The sequence below is a fragment of the Archocentrus centrarchus genome, chromosome 2 (assembly GCF_007364275.1).
Source record: "Archocentrus centrarchus isolate MPI-CPG fArcCen1 chromosome 2, fArcCen1, whole genome shotgun sequence".
Taxonomy (NCBI): Eukaryota; Metazoa; Chordata; class Actinopteri; order Cichliformes; family Cichlidae; genus Archocentrus; species Archocentrus centrarchus.
In genome coordinates, this window is record NC_044347.1 from 9,799,955 (window position 1) to 9,824,338 (window position 24,384).

The 24,384-nt window shown below is 44.6% G+C and overlaps 2 protein-coding genes and 1 long non-coding RNA gene across 3 annotated transcripts in view; all 3 read right to left on the bottom strand.

The window, feature by feature from the left end:
- The window catches only part of LOC115797956 (uncharacterized), a 32,348-nt gene extending 24,296 nt beyond the window's left edge, over positions 1-8,052 (bottom strand). Inside the window, exons 1-3 of the mRNA XM_030754568.1 lie at positions 7,757-8,052; positions 5,264-5,687; positions 802-1,236 (exon numbers count right to left, since the gene is read on the bottom strand). Of these exons, the coding sequence (XP_030610428.1) occupies positions 802-1,236; positions 5,264-5,481 (653 nt within the window). The 5' untranslated portion in view covers positions 5,482-5,687; positions 7,757-8,052. The remainder of the gene's footprint in view (positions 1-801; positions 1,237-5,263; positions 5,688-7,756) is intronic.
- The window catches only part of LOC115798040 (uncharacterized), a 63,771-nt gene extending 40,372 nt beyond the window's left edge, over positions 1-23,399 (bottom strand). The window contains exons 1-6 of the mRNA XM_030754713.1: positions 23,363-23,399; positions 13,567-13,981; positions 11,768-13,406; positions 11,396-11,659; positions 10,756-10,988; positions 8,399-8,588 (exon numbers count right to left, since the gene is read on the bottom strand). Coding sequence (XP_030610573.1) covers positions 8,399-8,588; positions 10,756-10,988; positions 11,396-11,659; positions 11,768-13,406; positions 13,567-13,942 — 2,702 coding nt within the window. The 5' untranslated portion in view covers positions 13,943-13,981; positions 23,363-23,399. The remainder of the gene's footprint in view (positions 1-8,398; positions 8,589-10,755; positions 10,989-11,395; positions 11,660-11,767; positions 13,407-13,566; positions 13,982-23,362) is intronic.
- On the bottom strand, positions 8,611-9,668 carry LOC115798062 (uncharacterized). Its single transcript, XR_004021473.1, has 3 exons — positions 9,525-9,668; positions 8,972-9,379; positions 8,611-8,806 (listed from the first exon to the last, which is right to left on the bottom strand). It is a non-coding gene; the product is annotated as an uncharacterized LOC115798062 (long non-coding RNA).
- Positions 23,400-24,384: the final 985 nt, after the last annotated feature.

Sequence of the window (24,384 nt, forward strand, 5' to 3'; positions counted from 1 at the left end):
CAGCACAGAGCAGTAACAGAAATATATTCATTCATCAATTCACAAGGTTAATGATTGTTACCAGCATTGCTCTGTTGTCTCAGTTGCAGCAACAGTGTTGCTTTTGTTGTCATAGATGCAGGTTCTTCATAGATCTTTATCATCATTCATGTGATCATGTTTCTGAGTGATGAAGGCAGCATTCAGTGTGTCCATTTTGTGTGGAAGAAATAGCAGATCAAACTCCCCCTTTTTTGTGAGTGTGGACAGAGACTGAAGCAGAAAGCTTTTAACTCACCCGTAACCTCTGACTGGCGTTTAGGTTTAGTCACGCCAGCTAACACAAAGAAAGCCTGAATATGATGAACCTGCTTCATTGTTCAGCTCTTTGTGCACCAGCAGATCATTGATGTTTTATTTAAAGTTGATGATATTGTTGCTGTTCTTATTCTTATTAAGCATTATTTCATTGTTCTCATACAGACAGAAGACTGTCACGTGTTTACAAACTGTTGCAGGTAAACAGAAAAACAGTAAACATCTGTTTTCTAATTTTTTTTTTTAAATAATCATACATGTTTATAAAATCAACAAGTATCTAAAAAGTCAAATGAATACAGTGATGCACAGGGTGCAGAGTTTCCCTCTGAAATGGAGGAAAACTACATTTAATGTGATGATTACTCTTGACAAGGAAATATCACATGAATATTTTAAATTGTGCAATTGTATTAGAATTTACTGGGTTTAAATATTTCCATAAATTATTTTATATATTTTATTCTTTAACTGAATTTATCATGTAAAGTAGAACTCATGTACCTGAGCTGTGAGATATAAGGCAGACAATGAAGGAAACTCCTCACTTCACTCTCTTCATGTGAGCAGTCTGTCAGCTCCACTTGTTTCTTCTCTGGTTGGAGTTTCAGCACTTCCAGGAGGATGGAGGTCTTTCTCTCTGAGAGGTTTATGAACCAGACTGCAGGAGCTGAAAGAACTGACCGTAATGATGGAAGGACACTCAGGCCTGTTTTAGTCTCACAGTCCTTCACATGGGAGTACAGATCCAGCAGGAAATCACTCTGATAGTGATCATATAGGTATCTGTCCTCAACAGGGAATGTTTGATATGTGCACACTGATGATAACAGCTCCAGTATCTTCTCTCCTGTCTGCTGTTCTCTCTCTGCTGCTGCACAGAACAGATTCACAGTGATCCTGACTGCTTCATGAAGATCTGACCTCTGAGGATCAACACTGGAACAATAAGAAGGAAACATTTAGTGATTATTTGATCTCAGCTGCATAAACACAACCACACACTACTGATGGACTCCATCTTGCCCATGTGTGTCCTGTATATAATGAAAGTCCATTTTAAAACCATCTTCCATCAGAGCAGCTGAACATTGTTTTTAGACTGTTACTGACTCACAACACAAACACTAATCCTGTGTGTGAAATCACTGCGTACTGAACTGTAACTGTCATTTTATTTGCTGTCTGACTTTAGAGAGTCAAACACTAAATATCAACAATATAGAAACACACAGAGTGGAACAACAACATCTACACTTCATATCTTGGACAACAGCAGCTTCACCTGCTGCTGACATCACACATGTGTAAATCAAACTTATCCTACAGATGAAGACACTCTGCTGTCTGAAATCGTCATTTGTAGCTCACAGCAGAGCTGTTACAACTTTTTTTTATCATGGCCAGGAATAAGATGTTGAAGATATTTTATAAAAATATTTGAGATATTAAAAAAATACTTCTAGTTTTAGTTTTAGATTTTATATTAAGTACTTTCATGTTTTATGATGAGGTTCTATCATGGCGTTTTTATTCTTATTAATCATTAGTTAATTGTTCTCATATAGACAGAAAACTGTGACATCATTCAAATCTGTTGCAGGTCAATATTTGTAATGAAATCAGTGTGCTCTCTCACACTTCTCTGATTTGTTTATTCAATCACATGATGACCTTTAATGAGGCAGGTAAACCGACTTCTTAACATCTCACTGAATTAAAAAAAGGGCAAAATAAATTAATTCTAATCATAATGCAATATTAGCTCTTTCAAAAAGTAAAATTAACAGCTTTAGTTTATTTTCTGTTTATTTGCTGAATCTACACAATTGAGACCATAGAATTTAATAAAGACTCACTGGTCACACATGTATATGAAACATCAGATTTCAAGGCACCAAGCAACTTTAAAAGTTCAATAACTACAATGATGTACAGAGTAAAATGATTTCCTCTGAAATCAAAATGAAGAGTTTAAATGTAATGGCAATACGACCTCTTTTTGGCAAAAGCTCATTCATCCATTTTCTACTCTTTATCCAGTTTGGCAACTAACTAACTAACTAACAACAAAGGCCAGGCAAAGGACTAAAGCACCAAATAACAAAACTCAAAAGCACAAGGGAAAAAACACAACACAAGCTACAGAAAATAACAGTTACCACATTAAACATCAAACAGGAGTTAATCTGACAAAGAACAGAGGACAGAAGGACTAGACTGTGGAGAACATGGAAAGACAAAGGACAAAAGCAGACAAGGCTGGGACACCTTCTTCATCCAGTGTTCATCCAGTAACTGACTTCATTAGAAACATCCTGGGGAACTGACTAAAAACTAACAAGAAGTAACCTGCATGTAAACAGAACTAAGACTAAAGAGAACTGAAAATCATTGGAATACACTGTAAACCCAGATTCTGAGTCCACTTAAAAATACTGAGTTCATATTACTTAAAATTACCTAGAATGTGAACATTACTTGTTAATGCTGATTAGACTGTACTTTTTGATGGTCTATCTTATTGTAATCATGTGTTTGAGTTCAAACAACCTAATATCATCAAGTTTAACACAAGTTTTACAAAAATCTGGGAGGTCTGGGTTCAATTCCAGCTTGGCCCAGGCCTCTCACGGTTTGGACTCGAAGACATTTGGTGTTTTTGTTTGGTTTTTGTTCACAACGCTTTCTCGTATAATTTTTTTATTGTTCCATGGACGAATGTTATTTGTAAATGTTAATGTACCAGCATTCAGCAGGGCTGAGTTTTATCATGTTTATTTACCAGCTGTCAAGGTGGTGCAGTGAGAATAACTTGATCCTGAACACCACTAAGACAAAGGAGATGGTAGTAGACTTTAGGAGGACAACACATGTCATTCAACCTCTGTTCATCGAGGGGGATGAAGTGGAGCTGGTTTCAGATTTTAGGTTCCTGGGAGTACATCTGCAGGATGATTGACCTGGAGTATCAATACGACCAGCATTTACAGGAAGGCCCAACAGAGACTGCATTTCCTGAGGGTTCTTAGGAGCAACTATCTGACCCAGAATCTGCTGGTGTCCTTCTACCGTTGCTGTGTAGAGAGCATCCTGACCTACTTCTGTGCGTGTGGTTCAACAGCTGCACAGCAGCAGACAGGAAAACACTCAGCGAATCATCAACACGGCTCAAAAGATCATAGGCTGTCCCCTGCCCTCCCTCCAGGAACTGTTCAATGCCCGCTGCCAGAGGAGGGCACAGAACATCCTCCAGGACCCCTCACACCCTGGACACTCCTTGTTTCAGCTACTGCCATCAGGCAGACGTTTCAGGACAATGAAGGCCAGAACAAACAGACTGAGGAACAGCTTTTATGCCAGGGCTATCATTGAACTGAACTCTGTGTGGTTTGGACAGTGATGTGGGGTGGTAGTGCTGACTGTGTGCGTGCGTTGGTGTGTGTATTGGGGCTAGATTCATCTTAATTTACTATTGTGCACTGTATTTTAGTAATCATTTTTATCACTCATATTTTTATTATTTTATTATTTATTGTCTGAGGCACCTAGAAAGGAATGCATTTTAAATTTCGTTGTGCAACTTCTGTGTACAATGACAATAAAGATTCTGATTCTGATTCTGATTCAAATTTAAACAGACACAGTTCAACACTGTAAAAAATATTTGTGCTGCTGGGCAGCATGGTGGCGTGGTGGTTAGCACTGCTACTTCACAGCTAGAATAGCTATCTGATAGTCTGGGTTCAATTCCACCTTAGCCTGGGACTCTTGCTGTGTGTAGTTTGCATGTTCTCCTGTGTCTGTATGGGTTTCCTCCCACAATCTGAAGACATGCAGTTACTGGGGTTAGGTTAATTGGTCTCTCTAAATTGCCCACAGGTGTGAATGGTTGTCTGTGTCAGCCCTGCAACAGGCTGGTGACCTGTACGGGGTGTACCCTGCATCTTACTGCCTTGTCAGCTGGGATAGGCTCCAGCCCCCACCACCCCCCCACACAACCATGAAAAGGATAGGGGGAAATGATTGATCAAAAGACATTTTATTTTTTCATGAACTATAAAAGGTAAGTTTGGTCAATTAGAACATAAAATTTAGTTCAATTGGATATGGGAGTAGTGCTTACTTAACAGGCTGAGTTAAATGAACTGTTTCATTACTAAAAATTTAAGGCAACGAGTTACCTTGGTTTTTTTAAGTAGATTCAATTTATCCGTGTTTACAGTGTATACCAGATCCATAAAGTGACACAAACAAGAGACAAAATTTCTAACCTCAAAGCATGAAACAAACTAAATACTCACAAACTAACATTAACAACATTAATGCCACAATAACTCAAAACTCAGGGTCCAAGAACTATGGACGATTACAGAAACAGGTTTAGGCTGCTGGGGGGTTCCATGATGCACTGAGTGTTTCTTCTTGTGAGTGTTTATCCACCATTCTGCATTTAATCAGTAGTAATTATGCAGCTCTGGCTCTCTCTCTCCCATAGTGAGTCTTGTCCATCTCTCTTTGTTTCTCACCCCTCTTTTCCCCTCACCCCCATGGTCACAGCAGATGGCTTACCCTCCCTGAGCCTGGTTCTGCCCAAGGTTTCGTCCTGTTAAAAGGGAGATTTTCCTTCCCACTGTCACCAAGTGCTTGCTCATGGGGTGCGGGGGTGGGGGGTGTCATCTGATGGTTGGGATTTCTTTCTAGTATTGTATGGTCTTTAACGTCCATTAAAGTCTGCTTCCAATCACCAATCTCTCCTCCCTGTGGACACTCTCTACCACTTCATCCACTTACTGCAGAGTTACACTTTCACTTCTAACTGGCATCCAACTTGTGGAGCATATGTACTAACAACATTCAACATCTAGTATTCAAATTGTACAGATTTAAATTTACATATTGCATCAATTTATTCAGGGCATGTTTTTTCTTATGTAGTTAATCATGTAAATAACATTTCATTTACCTGAGCTGTGAGATATAAGGCAGACACAGCAGGAAACTCCTCACTTCACTCTCTTCATGTGAGCAGCCTGTGAGATTCACTTGTTTCTTCTCTGGTTGGAGTTTCAGCACTTCCAGGAGGATGGAGGTCTTTCTCTCTGAGAGGTTTATGGACCAGACTGCAGGAGCTGAAAGACTGACTGTAATGATGGAAGGACACTCAGACCTGTTTAGTCTCATAGTCCTTCACATGGGAGCACAGATCCAACAGGAAATTACACTGAAATTCCCTGTCATTGTTATTAGCCATGAATATGTAATTGAAAGGGAATGTTTGATATCTGCACACTGATGATAACAGCTCCAGTATCTTCTCTCCTGGTTGCTGTTCTTTCTCTTCCAACATGAACTTGTTTTGAGTTGAGGGTAAAAATGAAGGCGAGAAACTGGAAGGAAAATTAAACATTTGTTATGATGTCAGTTGTGCTATAGAGATGTACGTTACCATTTATGCATAAACTGTTACGTGACTATTATATGATGCAGGGATTTCCTGGTTCATCCCAGAGATGTGGATGTGCATAGACAGAGTAACAAACTGTAGAGGAGTAAACATGATAAAACAGACCTGTTACATTACTGTGTGGAGGTGATGGAATTTTTATCACTTTTATATTGGTATTTACTGTTAGTAATTTTATATCACATATTGAAGTATATTAGTCACACAGGCTGGATTAATTAACATTGAGTATGTTAAGGTTACTGGGGTAAAGGTAAGGCCTTCTAATATCTATTACTTATATATGCTTGAGGCCTTGATGGGATGCAGGAACATCTCTGGTTCACATGACTTTTGTAACCCCAGGTTATATTTTAGTAAGTCTTATGACAGATAAGCTGCAAAAGTGGAGTTCTGCAGCCACATCTGTGTTTTTGTAACATAGATTAGAAGGAGATACACTCTAGCTAAGTGGGGATTGTCATAGAGGTGTTTTCATAGCAGAGGACTTATTGAAAGAAAATCCTTCATTATGACACCTGTCAGAGGTGTTGTAAATCATTGAGGTAACCCTGCTGACGTTTGTTTCTTTAGCCCAGTGGTTCTCAAATCCAGGCCTCATGGCCCAGTGTCCTGCAGGTTTTAGATGTGTCCCTGATCCAACACACCTGAATCAAATGGCTGAATTACCTTCTCAGTATGCAGTCAAGTTCTCCAGAGTCCTGCTAATGACGTCTATATTTGACTCAGGTGTGTTGAATCAGGGACACATCTAAAACCTGCAGGACACTGGGCCATGAGGCCTGGATTTGAGAACCACTGCTTTAGCCCATGTGGGACGAGAGTTGGCAGAGCCTCAACAGGTGATTGGTTGGGCTTCAAGTTTCAGGGGTTGAGACTTTATATAAATTGGGGGGGGTCAAAGACAAGTGGCAGTTCCCAGCTTTAAGATATAAATGTCATGGTTCTGGGTCCTCTTGACCCAGTGTGTTTGGTTTATGCTTTGTGTTGTATTGCATTTATCTTTTCTGGGTTTCTTCTGTTGTGGGGTTTAGTTATGTTTGGATTTCTAGTTCCTTGTGTTTCCAGGTGTTCTGTGTCTACTCCATGTCTTTGTTTTCTCATCTCACTTCCTGTTTTATTTTGATAATCTTCTGGTCCCTGCGCGTGTTATGCTGTTTGCTTCCCCTGATCATTGTGTTATTTCGCTCACATGTGTTCCCGGCTGTTTCCACTCCCCTCATCAGCCCTCTTGTATATTTAAGTCCCATCTTTTCTCTGCCTGTGGTTGCATCCTCATCATTGATTTTCCCTGCTGTGTGCCTCTCCGTCCGAGTCCAGTTTCAAGTGTGTCTTTCAAATTTTTACTGCTAGATTCCATCCAGGCTTCCTGTGTTTGACTCAACAAATAAAGCTTTAATTTACAGTAAGCCTTCTGCCTTGTGTATCCTGCGTTGGGGTCCTCTATCCTGCCTGCCAAGATGGTTCATGACAATAAATGTTGGCCCGCTCTTTGTCTCATGTGCTTACTTCTTGCTCTGACCTTTCCGGTCCTCTTTTTCTTCTCTCCCTGTCTCTCTCCATTTCTTTGTTTCTCTCTTCTCTTCAGTCTGTCTCTCTGTGTGTATCTTATTCTATACTATGTAACTGTTTTGTGTAACCAAGATGTCTAAATAAACAGGCTGCACCAGAAGCTGCTCATCCCAGTGATTTTTTTTTTTTTGGAAACTTTGGCCAAAAGGAACAAGGGGATCCCTAAAATTACAACTGACTGAGGTGAGAACTAGAGATGCACTGATTGCAGCTCTCTTGGCTGAATCTGATTTTTTTTTAAAAATAGTGTCCTAATGATGGGAATCGATTTTATTTCTAAGAACTGTGGCTCAAAGCATGCACCCCCCCCAAAAAAAAAAAATTAAAGAAATTATGAAACACTCATAAATAAATGCTCTGGTTTTAGAAAGAGGTAAAAAAAAATAATAAATAAATACGAGTAAAGTAAAATTCATGTACCTGAGCTGTGAGATATAAGGCAGACACTGCAGGAAACTCAGCACTTCACTCTCTTCATGTGAGCAGCCTGTCAGCTCCACTTGTTTCTTCTCTGGTTGGAGTTTCAGCACTTCCAGGAGGATGGAGGTCTTTCTCTCTGAGAGGTTTATGGACCAGACTGCAGGAGCTGAAAGAACTGACTGTAATGTTGGAAGGACACTCAGACCTGTTTTAGTCTCATAGTCCTTCACATGGGAGTACAGATCTAGCAGGAAATCACAACATTTCAATTTCAGAGGGAATCCTTGGTATGTGCAGACTAATGATAACAGCTCCAGTATCTTCTCTCCTGTCTGCTGTTCTCTCTCTGCTGCTGCACAGAACAGATTCACTAAGAACCCTCGTTTCTTCTGAAGGCTCAACACTGAAATCATGAGCAATCATGAGAAATCATGAGTGACAATGTTTTAACTAAAGGACATACAAATTTTAAACTGAGAAATTGAATTTCTAATAAATAAACCGATAAATTTGCATGTGGATAAATTTAAATAAGCAGCCCCTACAGTGACAATTCAATTCAAATTTATTTAACTTGCACCAAATCACAACAGTCGCCTCAAGGCACTTAAATGGAAATAATAAAAATAGCATTTGATTTACCTGAGCTGTGAGATATAAGGCAGACACTGCAGGAAACTCCTCACTTCACTCTCTTCATGTGAGCAGCCTGTCAGCTCCACTTGTTTCTTCTCTGGTTGGAGTTTCAGCACTTCCAGGAGGATGGAGGTCTTTCTCTCTGAGAGGTTTATGGACCAGACTGCAGGAGTTGACTGGAAAACTGACTGTAACCATCCAAGGACTCTTAAAGCCATTTGAAAATCACTGGTGTAAAGGTCCAGCAGGAAATCACACCATATTTCTGTAAGAGTGAATCCTTTGTATGTGCACACTGATAATAACAGCACCAGTATCTTCTCTCCTGTCTGCTGTTCTCTCTCTGCTGCGGCACAGATCAGATTCCCAAAGAACCTGATTTCTTCTGAAAGACCTGCTAATTGAGTAACAACGCTGAAAAATAAAAAAGGAAACAGAATGTAAGGATTTTACCAAACAGGGCAAAGCTTTTGCTTAAACAGCATGAAAATGTGTTGGATTATTTTAATTTAAATGTAGAAACATAATATTGCAATATTAAGTGAAATCAGAAACCACCACAATAAGACAATAGTTTACCTGAGCTGTGAGATATAAGGCAGACACTGCAGGAAACTCCTCACTTCACTCTCTTCATGTGAGCAGCCTGTGAGATTCACTTGTTTCCTCTCTGGTTGGAGTTTCAGCACTTCCAGGAGGATGGAGGTCTTTCTCTCTGAGAGGTTTATGAACCAGACTGCAGGAGTTGACTGGAAAACTGACTGTAATGATGGAAGGACACTCAAGCCAGCTTGAGTCTTGTAATAGCACAGGTCCATTATGAAATCACACCATATCTCCTTCATAGGGAAAGTTTTGTATCTGCACACTGATGATAACAGCTCCAGTATCTTCTCTCCTGTCTGCTGTTCTCTCTCTGCTGCTGCACTGAACAGTTCCCCAAAGAACCTGGTTTCTTCATGAGCTTCTGATAATGTAGTCACAATACTGAAATCACGAAGATTTAAAAACATGTTATTGTTTTTCATTTGTAAAATGTAGTATGAACTGTTCTATTTTGATCTACAACTAACACACTGCAAAAGATTGAGGATTTCCTCATTAGAAAACCAACATAAAAATAATAATTTACCTGAGCTGTGAGATATAAGGCAGACACTGAAGGAAACTCCTCACTTCACTCTCTTCATGTGAGCAGCCTGTGAGATTCACTTGTTTCTTCTCTGGTTGAAGTTTCAGCACTTCCAGGAGGATGGGGGTCTTTCTCTCTGAGAGGTTTATGGACCAGACTGCAGGAGTTGACTGGAAAACTGACTGTAATGATGGAAGGACACTCAGGCCTGTTTGATTCTTATAGGAAAAAAGGTACAATAGGAAATCACACCATTTCTCACTAAGAGTGAATCCTTTGTATCTGCACACTGATGATAACAGCTGCAGTATCTTCTCTCCTGTCTGGTGTTCTCTCTCTGCTGCTGCACAGAACAGATTCACAAAGAACCTGATTTCTTCAGAGGGTTGTGATGATTGAGGCTTGAAACTGAAATCAGCACAACAGATTTTAACTTGATCTTTTGTCTTGTTTTATGAGGCTTGCAATATTTTAATCTCCATACAGAACTCAAAATCCAAGAGAAACAGAAATCACAACAATGATAACCATGTACCTGAGCTGTGAGATATAAGGCAGACACTGAAGGAAACTCCTCACTTCACTCTCTTCATGTGAGCAGCCTGTCAGCTCCACTTGTTTCTTCTCTGGTTGGAGTTTCAGCACTTCCAGGAGGATGGAGGTCTTTCTCTCTGAGAGGTTTATGGACCAGACTGCAGGATCTGAAAGAACTGACTGTAAAGATGGAAGGACACTCAGACCTGTTTTAGACTCATAGGAGTACAGGTCCAGTAGGAAATCACACCATTTCTCTTCCAGAGTGAATCCTTTATATCTGCACACTGATGATAACAGCTCCAGTATCTTCTCTCCTCTCTGCTGTTCTCTCTCTGCTGCTGCACAGATCAGATTCCCAAAGAACCTGATTTCTTCTGAAGGTTCAGATAACTGAGGAACGGCACTGAAATTATATGGATTAAAATTAAAAAATATAATATTCATGAAGATACACAAAATTAGATTGAGTGGATGCTAATGAAAACAGATACTGAACACATTTACCTGAGCTGTGAGATATAAGGTAGGCACGTAAGTAATTTCTTTACTTCATTTTTTTCATAAGACCAGCCTCTCAGCTCCACTTGTTTCTTCTCTGGTTGGAGTTTCAGCACTTCCAGGAGGATGGAGGTCTTTCTCTCTGAGAGGTCTATGTACCAGACTGCAGGAAGTGACATAAAAAGTTGCCTCCGATCTTGATCGTCACCTGAAAACTCTTTGCTCTTCACATATTGAAACAAGTCAAGAAGGATATTATTTAAGTCACTTTTAGCAGGAAACAATGGGAGGAGAGTCTTTGCTACATTGTAGAAGTTTGGTCCATCATGAAGCGCTGCTTTCGCGCATAAATCCATGAGCAGCCTCTTCTGCTCCCTCTCCAGTGTCCCATGGTATTTATCCTGGCTACATGAAACTGGACCTCTGAAGCTGAAAAACAGAAGTTCAGATGATCAAACACTTTTCTGTTACATGTTCTGTAAAACCTGATCTTATTGAGATCAAAGCTCAGACTGTACAATGGTAAAAAAAACACAGGGATAATGTCATGCTGAATACGTCCAAAGTAAAACTGCAAAAAGTTTTTGACATTTTGTGCCAAATGTTTTTGAGTCTAGAGCAGAAAAATGAAAACAAGCTAGAAGTTCAGTCTCCCACAAACACAATGAGCATCAGCCTGAAGTGTATCTACTAATCACATTGTTCTGCCATTCTTTTAACAGTCCTCTACAGTTGTTTAAAAAGACACAAAACAGAGATTTTTTTTTAACATCAAGAGACTGAATACAAATCAAGCAGGTTGATTATACAAAAGCCAAAGCTCCAAAGCTTCATACCTGAGTGAGCTGATGAACAACAAAGCCTCTAACAGAGACTCACACAGACTCTGACAGGCAGGAGTTTCTCTGTCCCAGTAGAGGCAGACATTAACCTTTGTATCCATCCTCTGGATCACTTTCACAGCTCTTTCAAACAGCTGTTTTTCACCTTCAACTGGAAGGTGTAACTGATTTCCATCAAGGCTGAGTAAGGTCACAAAGTTCATCTGCTCCTCACTGAGAAGGAAAATCTTCCACAGCTGTCGAGGCAGAGGGTCACACCTATGATTGAAAGAAGAGGTCATTACTTCATTGTGAAATTAATCAACAGTATTGTTCTCATTCTTTAACATAATCAGTAACATGTTACTAAAATATGTTCATTCATACCATTCAACATGTTTAAGGCATCCAAACAGCTGTCTCATTCCTTGTTCTGATATCATCACGTCTTCAAGGTTCAGCCATATTTTCCTTTCCTGTGACTGAGTGAGCACATAGGCCACAGCACAGCAAGGGTAAGGATCCAGACTCTTTCCACTGAGGTCAAGATGGTAGTTCAGTTTGTCTAGAAGGTAGATGCATGCTTCAGGGCTCTGGGACTCAAACACGCACTGGAATAAGAACAGTATGTCAGCATGGAGCCCACTGTCCTCAGTATCAGCCTCAGCTTGCTCACACACACGAGGAAGAAATGTGTCTATCAGCTCCTTGAAGAACCAGTTAGATGTATTCTTCAGGTCCTGATCTGGAATCAGATGCTTCATCAAACTCGGGCTCTTCTCATTCAACAATCGACACATGAAAGGGATCAGATGTTTCATGTGCTTCTTCTCCTCTGTGAGGCACTGCTGAAGAACATCCCTGATTTTATCAGGATTCTTCAGGAGCCACAGAGCTGCAAAGAACTCCTGCACTGTGTAATGGAGAAATGCGTATGTGGTTATTGTTTCTGTAGGAGCCGCCTTGATGAGAAGAGGTTTCAGGAAGGAGAGGACACAGCTGTCTTCACAGCGCAGGTCTGTCAGGTTCACAGTTTTTCTTTCAGTTGAAAGAAAAGCATCCTCAGCCAGAGACAGAATTTCTTCTCTCTTGGTGCTGATGAAGGAATTTAGATCTTTGTTCCTTGTTTTGCTGTTTATCTGAAGGCATAAACGAACCATATTGATGTATATCTCAGTTATTGTACATGGCTGTGGAGAGACTTCTGATGAAAAGCAGGCAGCCACCATCAGTGCATACATGGGGACATGACAGAGAGTTACCAACTCCAAGTTACTCAAAACCTTCTTCTGTTCTTCACCGACTGTTGCAGATAAGTATGTTTTTATAGTCTGCTCACTAAAGCCTTTCACCTCCACTCTGTCAAAATCTCCAGAAAACAAGTCTTCATCTTCATCATCTGGTCTGCATGTTATGATGATCTTTGCAAGAGGAAGTAGATCTTTCTTTAGAAGCTTCTCCACCACTGATGAAGAGAGATCTGTGAGTCCATCAAAAATGATTGTAACATTCTCAGAGTATCTCTTTATATCCTGTAAGACCTCATCTTTGCCTTCATCTGGTTCACTGAACACACCAAAAAGAAGATCCTCCAAGTTTTTGGCATTCATAATCTGTGAGGTTTTCCTAGTGTCAAAGTAAAACATGTAATTAAGCTCATTGGTTTCTCTTTCTGCCCAGAGTCTCAGCATTTCATGAGTCAGTGCTGTCTTTCCAATTCCAGGCTTTCCAACCAAGAGGATGTTTCTATCTGTTTTCAGCAGGTCACTGGGAGACAAGTCTGCTTTCTCCTCAGGGATGTATGTCCTCAGCTTTTTAGGGTGACTCAGTTTGCCTTTCTTTTTCTTCACTTTCTTTATTTTAGATGGAGGAACGCTCTCCTCTGTGTCTAGTACAAGTGAAGTGTACGACAGATCAGGCTTCTTGTTTTCTTCAAACAGGTTTTTACTTGCTGTCCAAAACTCATTTGACAGCTTTTTGGCTTTTGACTTTAACTTTTCCTGATATCTGTGGCACGAACTTGGTCCTAAAAATAGTGAGGAAAAAAGTCACAATGAATTAAATGTAGTTTTCCTGAACACAAATAGATACATTTGTAAAGGGGCATTTTTTAGAATCAGCGGATCAAAGATCATCAGTTAAAAAACTGTCACAAAATTTTCAGTGAGAATTTTGTCCTAACATACCTTGTAAATAGTTTACATCCAAAGAGGACGTTTGTGTGTCCTCTTTGAAAGAAAAGCAGCTGATCCAGTGGTGCAGATCAAACTTCTCTTTCTCAGGATGAAGAGGAGGCCTCTCTAAAGTTCTCTTTCTCATCATGTCAATAATCTTGAGTAACTCATAGCAGGCAGCTTCCCCTTTGTTTGTGACTGAGTCCAGTATTTTTCTGGTTTTATCGTAGTCATCCTTCTCTGCCTGTATTTTGCTGACCTCTTCATCACCAAGAACGCCTTGCTGATACAAGTTCTCCACAATCACAGAGAGATTTCTTAATTCTCTCACGAGGTGGACTCTGGCACTCCTGACATAGTCTTTGGCGGACTGTGTAGTACAGGCCATGTTTCCTGACGTCTGCGTGTCCTGCACAACTTCACTGATCTGGAGAACAAGACACCAGGTTAGAAATGTTAATTTAAATTGTGATTATGCCTCTGATGGATTTCAGTTAATTTAAACTTAAACTGAAATAAATATTGTATAGGGGAATGGAAAATAAATCAATAAATGAATATAAACAATTATGTCAGGTGTACAATATTACTACATTAATTATTAATATAACACTCACTGGAAACGAGTTCGACTTAATGCCGGCAATACGGACCAAGCTCTCGCTATGGTTGTACAGGGATTGAATGGCCCGCAAGAACGGACCAGACACCCCATACTCCCATTGACACCCCCCCACCCCCCCCCCCCCGCCACACACACACACACAGACACACACACACACTAACAGGATACCCCAAGGAATGTGGTCAAACGCCTTCTCCGAGTCCACAAAACACATGTAGACTGGATGGGAAAACTCCCACACACACTCAAATATCCTTAAGAGGACGAAGGGCTGGTCCAGCAATATTGTTCACCTAACCAGATTGAACATTAATGGCACGTTAATTCTCTTCTACCTGTCAGTATACACAGTTTTTGCACCTATAAATAAATAACTCCTCCGTGAATTTCCACCTTATCCTGGTGGAGGGGTTTGTGGGGCTATGTTCTCCGGGGGGCTTTGCTCCCTCGTAGGGTCTCCCATGGCACATTGGTCCTGGGTTAGGGGCCAGACAAAGAATGATTCCAACAACCCCTATGGATGATACACTAAGGGAACTGTTTTCCGGAGCCCCATCCTGACGATAGACAATAACAAATAAAACAGGTTTTTGAATTTCCCAATTAGGGTGGACAAGAATCAGAGTCAGGCTTTCAAAAGAATTAAAACGTTGTCTGGGTCTTTAATTACTAAGCTGGAGTGGAAGATTGCAGCTACGCCTCCTCCTCGACCTGTGCTTCGAGCATTGTGACAGTTACTGTGACTCGGGGGTGTTGAGTCATTTAAACTAACATATTCATCCAACTGTAACCAGGTTTCTGTAAGGCAGAATAAATCAATATGTTGATCAGTTATTAAATCATTTAAAAACAGGGACTTGGAAGAGAGAGACCTAATGTTTAATAATCCACTTTGGTGCAAGAGAACACCGGACTATCAAAGCTGGCTCTTCTGAGAAATCTGCTGCATCATTATAGCCATGAAGGTCGCGATCCCCACCACTCACTATAGTGTTTAATGATGATTAACATATGAAACCTTTAATTACAAAAAAAAAAAAAAAATTAAGACCATGGCAGGTTTTAAGGCTGTCGCTTTAAGGCTATCATGCATGTGTGTCATGTGTATGTGCTTTGTCTTACTTGGAGCCATTTAAACCTCTCATGTTCTAAATAGAACTGTTTTCTTATGGAGTGCTTCTTTGTTACAGGCGAAATGACATCTATACAGATTCTGAAAGTGAGGCTGAAGAAAGATGCTGATCCCTCACCTATGGCAGGGGTTATGTTCCAGAGACCCCCGCCACAGGTGAACATCTGCGAAGTAGCGGAGTTTATTTATTTTAATATTTATATATATTTAAAAGACTTTATAAACCCTCCCCACACTCTTATAAACCTTTCCCACTCTCTTACGACAACTTGAATGATGACGATGATGAATTATGTAGCATTACAGCTCTAAGAATTATAGAGCATTTTTAGTTTTTATGTGTCTAATTTTTTTTTTATAGTTTTTCATTCTTGCCGGTAAGGGTGCAGCTTTACAGTAAACTTACATTCAAGGAACATTGCTGCCATGTTGGAATTCCCCAAAGTTGTTGATTTACTTTCAGTGAACGTTCACCAGACGCGAAAAAGGGCAAGGGAACACTTCCCTCCTTATCACACACGAGAGAAGAGGTAACAAGTGAAAACACCTGGAAGGACCGAGTCCCGAACCAGGACCGAGTCCTGAACCAGGACCGCACTCACGACATCTGAAAGCTTTCGCGCTATCTACTCGTTTTCATCATGAATTATTGATGCTAGCTGCTGTATCTGTTGACACTTCCCATGGGTACTGTCACCTCTTCATAATATTAGATAACGAAAAGAGTGAAGAGAGGGATCTGCAATTTTTCTTTTAAAAGTGCCGTCTCCGGCTGTCTAATATCTTTTTTTTAAGTGTGCTGTCTATCTCCTCTACTGCCTCTTGTACTAACGAAGCAAAGGCAAAGCCTGTCACGAAAAATGAAAAAGGGTAGTGTACGGTTCAATACGTGGACGGAAATCATGGTGCCTTTAGGTGCACCTCGTAAACTCAGCAATCTATACTCCAAAAGACAAGTTGTTTAAAAGTTGAACCCTACATAGTGAATAAGAGTAGATAGCGCGACCGTTTCTCTCCGAAGCTTTGATGACGTGACTGCGGTGAACCAGAGGCCTACACTATGAAGCGAGTTCAACATACCCACGGTATCTCCGATATCTGGATGCTCTTACCCTAACATTGGTGATCAGGATAAACGGAAAAACTAAACTGGTCATCAACTCTCTTGGGGTTTTCCTGCGCATTCACATTGTTTAATGTGAATACGCAGGAAAGATGTGGTCAGATGTTGGCAGCATCTGTCTAAAGGGGCGTTTCACGGGTGATATGACTGTTCTTCCACAGAAAATGATCCCTAATCATGGTGATTTAACGCACAGAGCGTAAATAAACCTTTAAATTCCAGTAAATAATTGTATCAGTAAGTTCGCAGTGCTGCTGTTTATTTCTAAGGTGACGGCGGCACATTAGGGTCTGAAACTTTAAACTGGATGCATTCAAACATTAAAGCACATAGACTGATAAAGGAGACGTGGAAATCACTTTAGTGTGCAGATCAAAATGAAATTGTGAAAGTGAAAGTGTTTTCGGTGCGAGTTCTGTGTTTCCAGCATAGCGGCAAAGACTCAGCGGCAGATCAGAATCAAGTAGAACAACATTTATACATTTTCTAAATCACCAAATTAATACATGCACATTCCCGTGACATTGCGCCACACAGTTTGCGCTTCATTCAGCGGTTTCAGTAACAAGCTGCACATATAAAACGTATTCTCCCAGCAGAGAATCTAAACTGCACTTAAAACATGCTGTAACTAAAAATCTCTTGAAGATTTGAAACTGAAACTCTGAACATAACCTGCAGTTTTAGTTTTTATTCTCTCAAGTGCAGACCCGGTGCTGTTTAATACTGTAGCGATTCTCTTAGTTAGAGAGCGTGTTGATGTTGTGGGATTTCGGACTGTTCGGGAGGTTCGTGAAGGCAGCATGGAGAGAGAGAAAAGACCGAGAGCTTGCCTGTGTGTGTGTGTTGCTGTTCCGTTGTTGTAGTTGTGGTTGGCGTGGCTGTGGCCTACAGCAGCCGTTTTTCTGCTAATAAAGACGACCTTTGTTGTGAACATCGCCGACTGTGGAAGTGTGTTTACAACGTTACATTGGTGTCAGAAGTCAAACTGCTAACCGTCGGCTAGCCCTGCTTCGGCTACCTCAGTTGACAGCCTGCGCTAACTATGGCAGCGCAGCGAGATGTGGCCGGGGCCCGCCCGAAGATCAAGAGAGAGGCTATGGACAGTGACTTTGGGGGCACGCTGGGTCCTGAGGGAGCGGACAGTGCCGGAGAGCGTTTGGCCCGCCTCAGACGGACTGCCAGAGGCCTGGCGGCTGCCGCTGACTTTAGCCCATCGACTGCAGGAATATACGCGGGCGCGGAGACGCCCGCCCCGAACAGCGCGGGGCCCGTGCTTGGCGATAGTGGCGCCCGGCCCTGCCAGGCAAATGTGAAAACCCCCAAGTACTCCGGTAAGGCTGACTGGGAGGCCTTCCATGCTCAATTTGAACTGTTAGCGCATGCTGCGGCCTGGTCCACAGACACTAAAGCACTCCAGCTAGCCTTGTGCCTCACTGACAACGCTTTGGCATGCCTGCTGCTGCTTAGCCCAGCGGAGAGGGGTGACTACAGGGCTCTGGTTGGTGCTCTGCAGCGGCGGTTTGGGCAGTGTGGCCAGCCTGCTGTCCTGCGGTCCGAACTGACGAGTAGACGGAGACAACCGGGTGAGCCGCTTCGCGCTTTGGCTAATGACATTGAGATGCTAGCGAAGAAAGCATATGCCCACATGCCCATCGACGTGCAGAACGAGCTGGCCAGAGACCAGTTCATCCGCGCCATTATCCCTGGTGAGCTGCGCATCCAGACTCAACTTTCCCACCCCCGCAATCTGCACGAGGCCCTGGAGATGGCCTTGGAGAGGGAGGCCGTGGTGGCTTCTGCGGGGTGCGACCATAGCGAGTATGACCCGGTGGTGAGGGCTGCGGTGCCGGAGGCCCCGGGCCAGGGGGTGCCAGCTTGGGCGGCCGAATTGACCGAACTGGTTCGAGGCGTGTCTCTACAATCTTCACGCCGCGGTGCTCGTCCTCGCCGAGACCCTCCTGTTTGCTGGACGTGCGGACAGCTGGGCCACATCAGCGTGCGATGCCCAGACCGTGCCGGTGTTCAGGGAAACGCCTCAGGGCCTGCGTAGGCGGGACGGCGCAGGCCCCTTCTTCTGTGTCCCAATCCGCCGGGGCGCCGGTGGACAGAGCCCAACGGTACAGCTGGGGGTGCGGGGCTCAGCTCCCCCCAGAAGCAGACGACAGCACGGAGTCCGCGAGGGTGGTGGGCTGGACGCGTGCAGGGGATTTTTGTCACATCCCCATCACCCTGGCAGGGGCTCCGTGCACAGCTCTGGTCGACACTGGCTCCACTGCGACCTTGATGAGACCTGACGTGGTGCCGGTAGGAACCCAGTTGGAACCAACTACAGTAAAACTGCGTACAGTGACTGGTGAGTTAGCCCCGATGTTGGGAAAAGGACTGGTCCCTATTCAGGTGGGGGGCCTGGGAGTGAACTTGGAGGTGTGGGTGGCAGCGGTGCAGGACGTTTGCATATTAGGCCTGGACTTTCTGCGGGCCTCACAGAGTGTCTTAGACCTGGGGAATAACACGCTGACCTTTCCAGGGGGCCCCATGGTTGACCTGGTGCGCCCCGCACAGGCCCCGAACCTACACCCGCCAAAGTCGAGAGCAGCGGGGGTGCACCATGAGGCACACCTTCCGCCCCCGATCTACCCCCCTGCACCCCTGTCCCCTGACCCTGATTTAGCCACCGTGGTGGGTTCTCCTGCCTCAGACCAGCACACTGTAATGGGGGAGGGGGATAGACTGGCAGTAGTGAGGGACATATGGACACGTAGCTGCCAAGATTTAGATCATCCACAGCGGGAGGAGCTGTGGCAGGTGCTGCTGGAGTTCAAGGACATTTTTGCTCTGTCAGAAGACGAGGTAGGCTTAACTCACCTCCTGCAGCACGACATTGACACGGGAGATGCACGGCCTGTGAAGTCACGCCCTCGCCGCCTCCCCCTGGCGCATCAGGCTGCGGCTGATAGTGCGATCGGGGAGATGCTCAGGGCTGGCGTCATTGAACCCTCCGACAGCCCCTGGGCCTCGGGGGTTGTGATGGTTAAAAAGAAGAAGAGCCCCAAAATGAGATTCTGTGTCGATTTTAGGCCGTTGAACAGTGTGACTAAGAAAGACTCATACCCGCTGCCCCGCATCGATGAGTGCCTGGATTTGGTTTCCGGCTCTTCCTGGTTCTCCTCGCTGGACCTGCGTAGCGGGTATTGGCAAGTGCCCCTCAGCCCCGCAGCCAGACCAAAGACTGCTTTCAGCACAGGCAGGGGGCTGTGGCAATTCCGTGTTCTCTGCTTCGGCCTATGCAATGCGCCGGCCACGTTTGAAAGGTTGATGGAAAAGGTGCTGGCCGATATTCCCCGACAGGAATGTTTGGTCTACTTGGACGACATCCTGGTCCACGGAAGTTCCTTCGAGGCAGCTCTGGCATCCCTGCGGCAGATTCTACAGCGGATAGCGGCAGCGGGCCTGAAACTCCACCCTGATAAGTGCTGCTTTATGAGGAAAGAGCTGGAGTTCCTGGGACACAAAATCGGGGGTGAGGGTATCAGTACGCTGGAGGAGAAAGTGCAGGCGGTGAAGGACTGGCCAACCCCCACAAACTTGAAGGACTTAAAGAGCTTCCTTGGTCTGGCGTCCTACTACAGGCGGTTTGTAAGGGGGTTCTCCTGTATTGCTGCGCCCCTGTTCCGCCTGCAGAAAAAGGATAGTGACTTTGACTGGTCAGCAGGATGTGAACAGGCTTTTGAGCGGCTGAAAAACGCCCTAACAGAATCTCCCACCCTCGCCACCCCGGACCCCAGTCTGCCGTTTATTCTAGACACAGATGCCAGCGATGTCGGAATGGGGGCAGTGTTGAGCCAGGTGGGGCCAGCGGGGGAGAGAGTGGTGGCGTACTTCAGCAGAACCTTTAATAAGGCTGAACGACGCTACTGTGTGACGCGAAGGGAGCTCCTGGCCATAGTACGGGCAATAAGTCACTTCAGGTACTACCTTTGTGGCCTGCCCTTCACTGTCCGGTCAGACCATTCAGCCTTGCAGTGGCTAATGGCGTTTAAGGAGCCAGAGGGGCAGATTGCACGCTGGCTGGAGGAATTAGCGCCATACGTCTTCGAAGTGAAGTACCGAGCGGGGGCTCACCACGCCAACGCAGATGCCATGTCCCGCCGCCCCTGTGCTCCAGCTGGTTGCCGGTACTGCGAAAAGCGGGAAGCCCGGGAGGAGGAGCTCCGGGCTGGGGGAGAGCATGATTCCGGGTGTAGCGGAGGTGAGCTGGCCTGCAGAGTGGCACAGGTGATTGACCCGCTCGAGTGGAGAGCGCAACAGGAGCAGGATGTTGACCTCCGGCCAGTGCTACAATGGGTGGAGTCTGGTCAAAGACCGCAGTGGAGCGGAGTGGCTGGATACTCACCTGCAACTAAAGGACTGTTTGTGAAATTTTCAGCTCTCCGAGTAAAGGACGGAGTGCTGCAGAGAGCCTGGAAGGAGCCAGCTACGGGGGAGGAGAGGTGGCAGGTGGTGGTCCCCAGGGCCCTGAGGGAGGCAGTTTTGAAGGCCTCCCACGGAACCGCCGGGGTGGGGCATTTTGGAGTTTCCAAAACCCTTCGGCGGCTCCGGCAGAGTTTCTACTGGGGGCAGCTCAGGAGGGATGTTGAGGACTTTTGCCGCCGGTGTGACCTCTGTGTAGCGCACAAGGGTCCCTCAGACCAGTCCCGGGCCCAGCTACAGCAGTTAGCAGTGGGAGCCCCGATGGAGAGAGTAGCAGTGGACGTGATGGGGCCTTTTCCACGCACAGACAGAGGAAATCGTTATGTCTTAGTTGCCATGGACTACTTCACAAAATGGCCGGAGGCATATGCCATACCCGACCAGGAGGCGGAGACGGTGGTCGACAGGCTGGTGGAGGGCATGTTTGCCAGGTTCGGGATGGCAGAAACCATTCACAGTGACCAGGGAAGGAACTTTGAGTCGGCTGTTTTCTCTGTCATGTGTGAGCGCTTAGGGATGCGAAAGACCCGGACGACACCGTTACACCCGCAGAGTGATGGGCTCGTCGAGCGCTTCAACAGGACCCTGGCGAAACAGCTGGCCATCCTCACTGCAGAGCACCAGCGTGATTGGGACATGCATCTCCCCCTTGTTTTGTTGGCGTATAGGTCCGCTGTGCAGGATTCCACCTTGTGTACGCCTGCCCTGCTCATGCTGGAACGAGAGCTACGGACGCCAGCGGAGATGGCACTGGGGAGGCCTCCGGACGCTCCGGTAGTCGTACCGGGTCCGGAATACGCCAGGAGACTGCAGGACCGGCTGGAGTCGGCCCATGCTTTTGCCCGTGATCAGCTGGAGAAAGCGGGAATGAGACAGAAAAGGAATTATGACTTGAGGGTAAAAGGGAAAGACTTCAGGGCCGGTGACCTTGTGTGGGTGTACAGCCCGAGGAGGAAGAAAGGCCGGTGCCCTAAGCTGGACTGCCACTGGGTGGGGCCTTGTGTAGTGGTAGAGAAGCTGGGGGAAGTGGTGTACAGGGTTCAGCTGCCGACTAGGGGGAGACGAGTGGCCCTTCATAGAGACAGGCTGGCTCCATATAAGGGTGATGTGCGCCCGGTCCAGTCGACCCCCCTGAGAAATGAAACAGCCACAGCCCCAGACTCACTGACTGTGCCCCCTTCTACTGCCCCACAGCTTCCTCCACTTTTGCACCCCATCCCAGATCAAAAGCAGGGTGCTGCAGGACAGCAGACACAGCCCCAAGTGTCGTCTACAAGGGGGCTGCAGAGGCAGAGAAGACCCCCAGGTCACCTCAGAGACTTTGTACGGGATCCCTCGGGGCGAGGGATTTAGTGAGGGGGGGCAATGTAGCGATTCTCTTAGTTAGAGAGCGTGTTGATGTTGTGGGATTTCGGACTGTTCGGGAGGTTCGTGAAGGCAGCATGGAGAGAGAGAAAAGACCGAGAGCTTGCCTGTGTGTGTGTGTTGCTGTTCCGTTGTTGTAGTTGTGGTTGGCGTGGCTGTGGCCTACAGCAGCCGTTTTTCTGCTAATAAAGACGACCTTTGTTGTGAACATCGCCGACTGTGGAAGTGTGTTTACAACGTTACAATACTGAACCCCGCAAGGGACATTGGGGGGGGGGGGGGGGGGGGGGGGGGGCATCGGTGGGAACAAAAAGGACATGCGCTTCAGCGTTAACCTTGATATGTCAGCGTCCGTCAGGAGTTTAAAAGATCAGCGAGACAATGCCAGCAAAAGTCGCCTTTAATTTATAATTCAGCGGTTACTGTTGGCTGTACCCACGCCATAACTGTACAGGTAGGAAGGAATGAACCTGGCTGACTGTCTCGCTCATGCCATGACTACTTCACCCGATCGCCACAAACACACACAGCGCTGCCCCGTCCTCTCAGCCACTCAGCTCATAAACAACCACAGTGATGGACACATACCCGTTGGAGATTTATATTCATATATATTCATAAAATAAATCCATTCATGCCTGTACAGTTTTGGCGTGGTTACTGGCAACAGTGAGTGAGCCACCTTCCTAGTACAGAACCACGGTTAACCCTTAAGGTTACCTGGATAAGCTAAAACCCTGCTTCGTAGTATAGATCCCTGCACTGAAACTAATCGAGAAAATCTTAAAAACAAAATAAAACCCAACACTAGAAACAGAGAAAAACGACTCCGAAAACAAAACCGGAAGCGAGACACAACTGAATGAGCAAACAAACTTGATACAAAAAGAGAAACAGACAGGACAGAATAGAAACACAAAAAGAAACTAACCAACGTCAACTAAAGCTAAACTATTACTCATAAGCACAAAGAAATACAAAATAACACAAAGCGTCGGCCTGTGCTGTTTCTTTACCTATAGATCACACATAGAGAAAGCTGAAGTTTCTGCAGTTTAAAAATTGTCCAACTCTTCGTCATTAATCTTACTTGTCTGATACGAGTTCACTTCGTCCGGACATCACAGAGACCGGTTCTTTGTGGATTTTTTCGCTCTGTGTGCATCCATAACTCGTGGATCGGAGGACAAAAGCTGCCTGCTGACTTTCACTTTCACTTTGCTGCAGGAAGTGCTTGTAGGAGGCACTAAATGCCAACGTGGGACCAGAAAACATCATCTAAGAGGCAAACGTCTGATGTCTACCTGCCGATGCATGTACTCCTTTTAATAACAATATATAATCAGCAGAAATAAATAGACGTGTTTCAGCACGTGGATGTCTTGAGTCTGCCAATTTTTAACTGCTGATCTGTTTTCTTTCTGTACACCTGTCTTCACTGTTGTGCTACATAAAACTCTCCGGCTGTTTTCTTTTTGAAAAAAAAAGAAAGAAAGACGTTTATTTGACCCAACTAACTTAGTGGGGTACTCAAGGTTCATGTATGCAGATCTCACTTATTCATGCACTTATAAAATACAAGACTTCTAATACAGCCCAAGCACAGCACAAAAGAATAGTACATTATACAGTGTGTCACAAAAGTGAGTACACCCCTCACATGTCTGCATATATTTAAGTGTATCTTTTCATGGGACAACACTGACAAAATGACACTTTGACACAGTGATAAGATAAGATAAGATAGATAAGATAGTGTTTATTTGTCACATGCACAGTTATACACAGTACAATGCACCGTGAAATGTATTGTAATGATCCATGATGGACGTTATTGCTAAATGTGTGTCACAGTTATTGTTCTCTTTAAGTTAGGTTGTTTTGGGGTTGAACCGGAAGGAGATGTGTGGGGTCGCTCTTGGGAGGGAGGTCTCTTTTTTTTCTTGTGAGAGTTAGAGTTGGCTGTATCCGGCGAGAGCTGTTCTGTGTGTGTCCGGCCTGATTAAATGGTGTTAGTAACGAAACCTCTGCCTGGTGCTTGGGTGACATAACGGAACGTTACACTGGTGTCAGAAGCTTAAACTACGAACTACCACGCCTGGATCTATTACC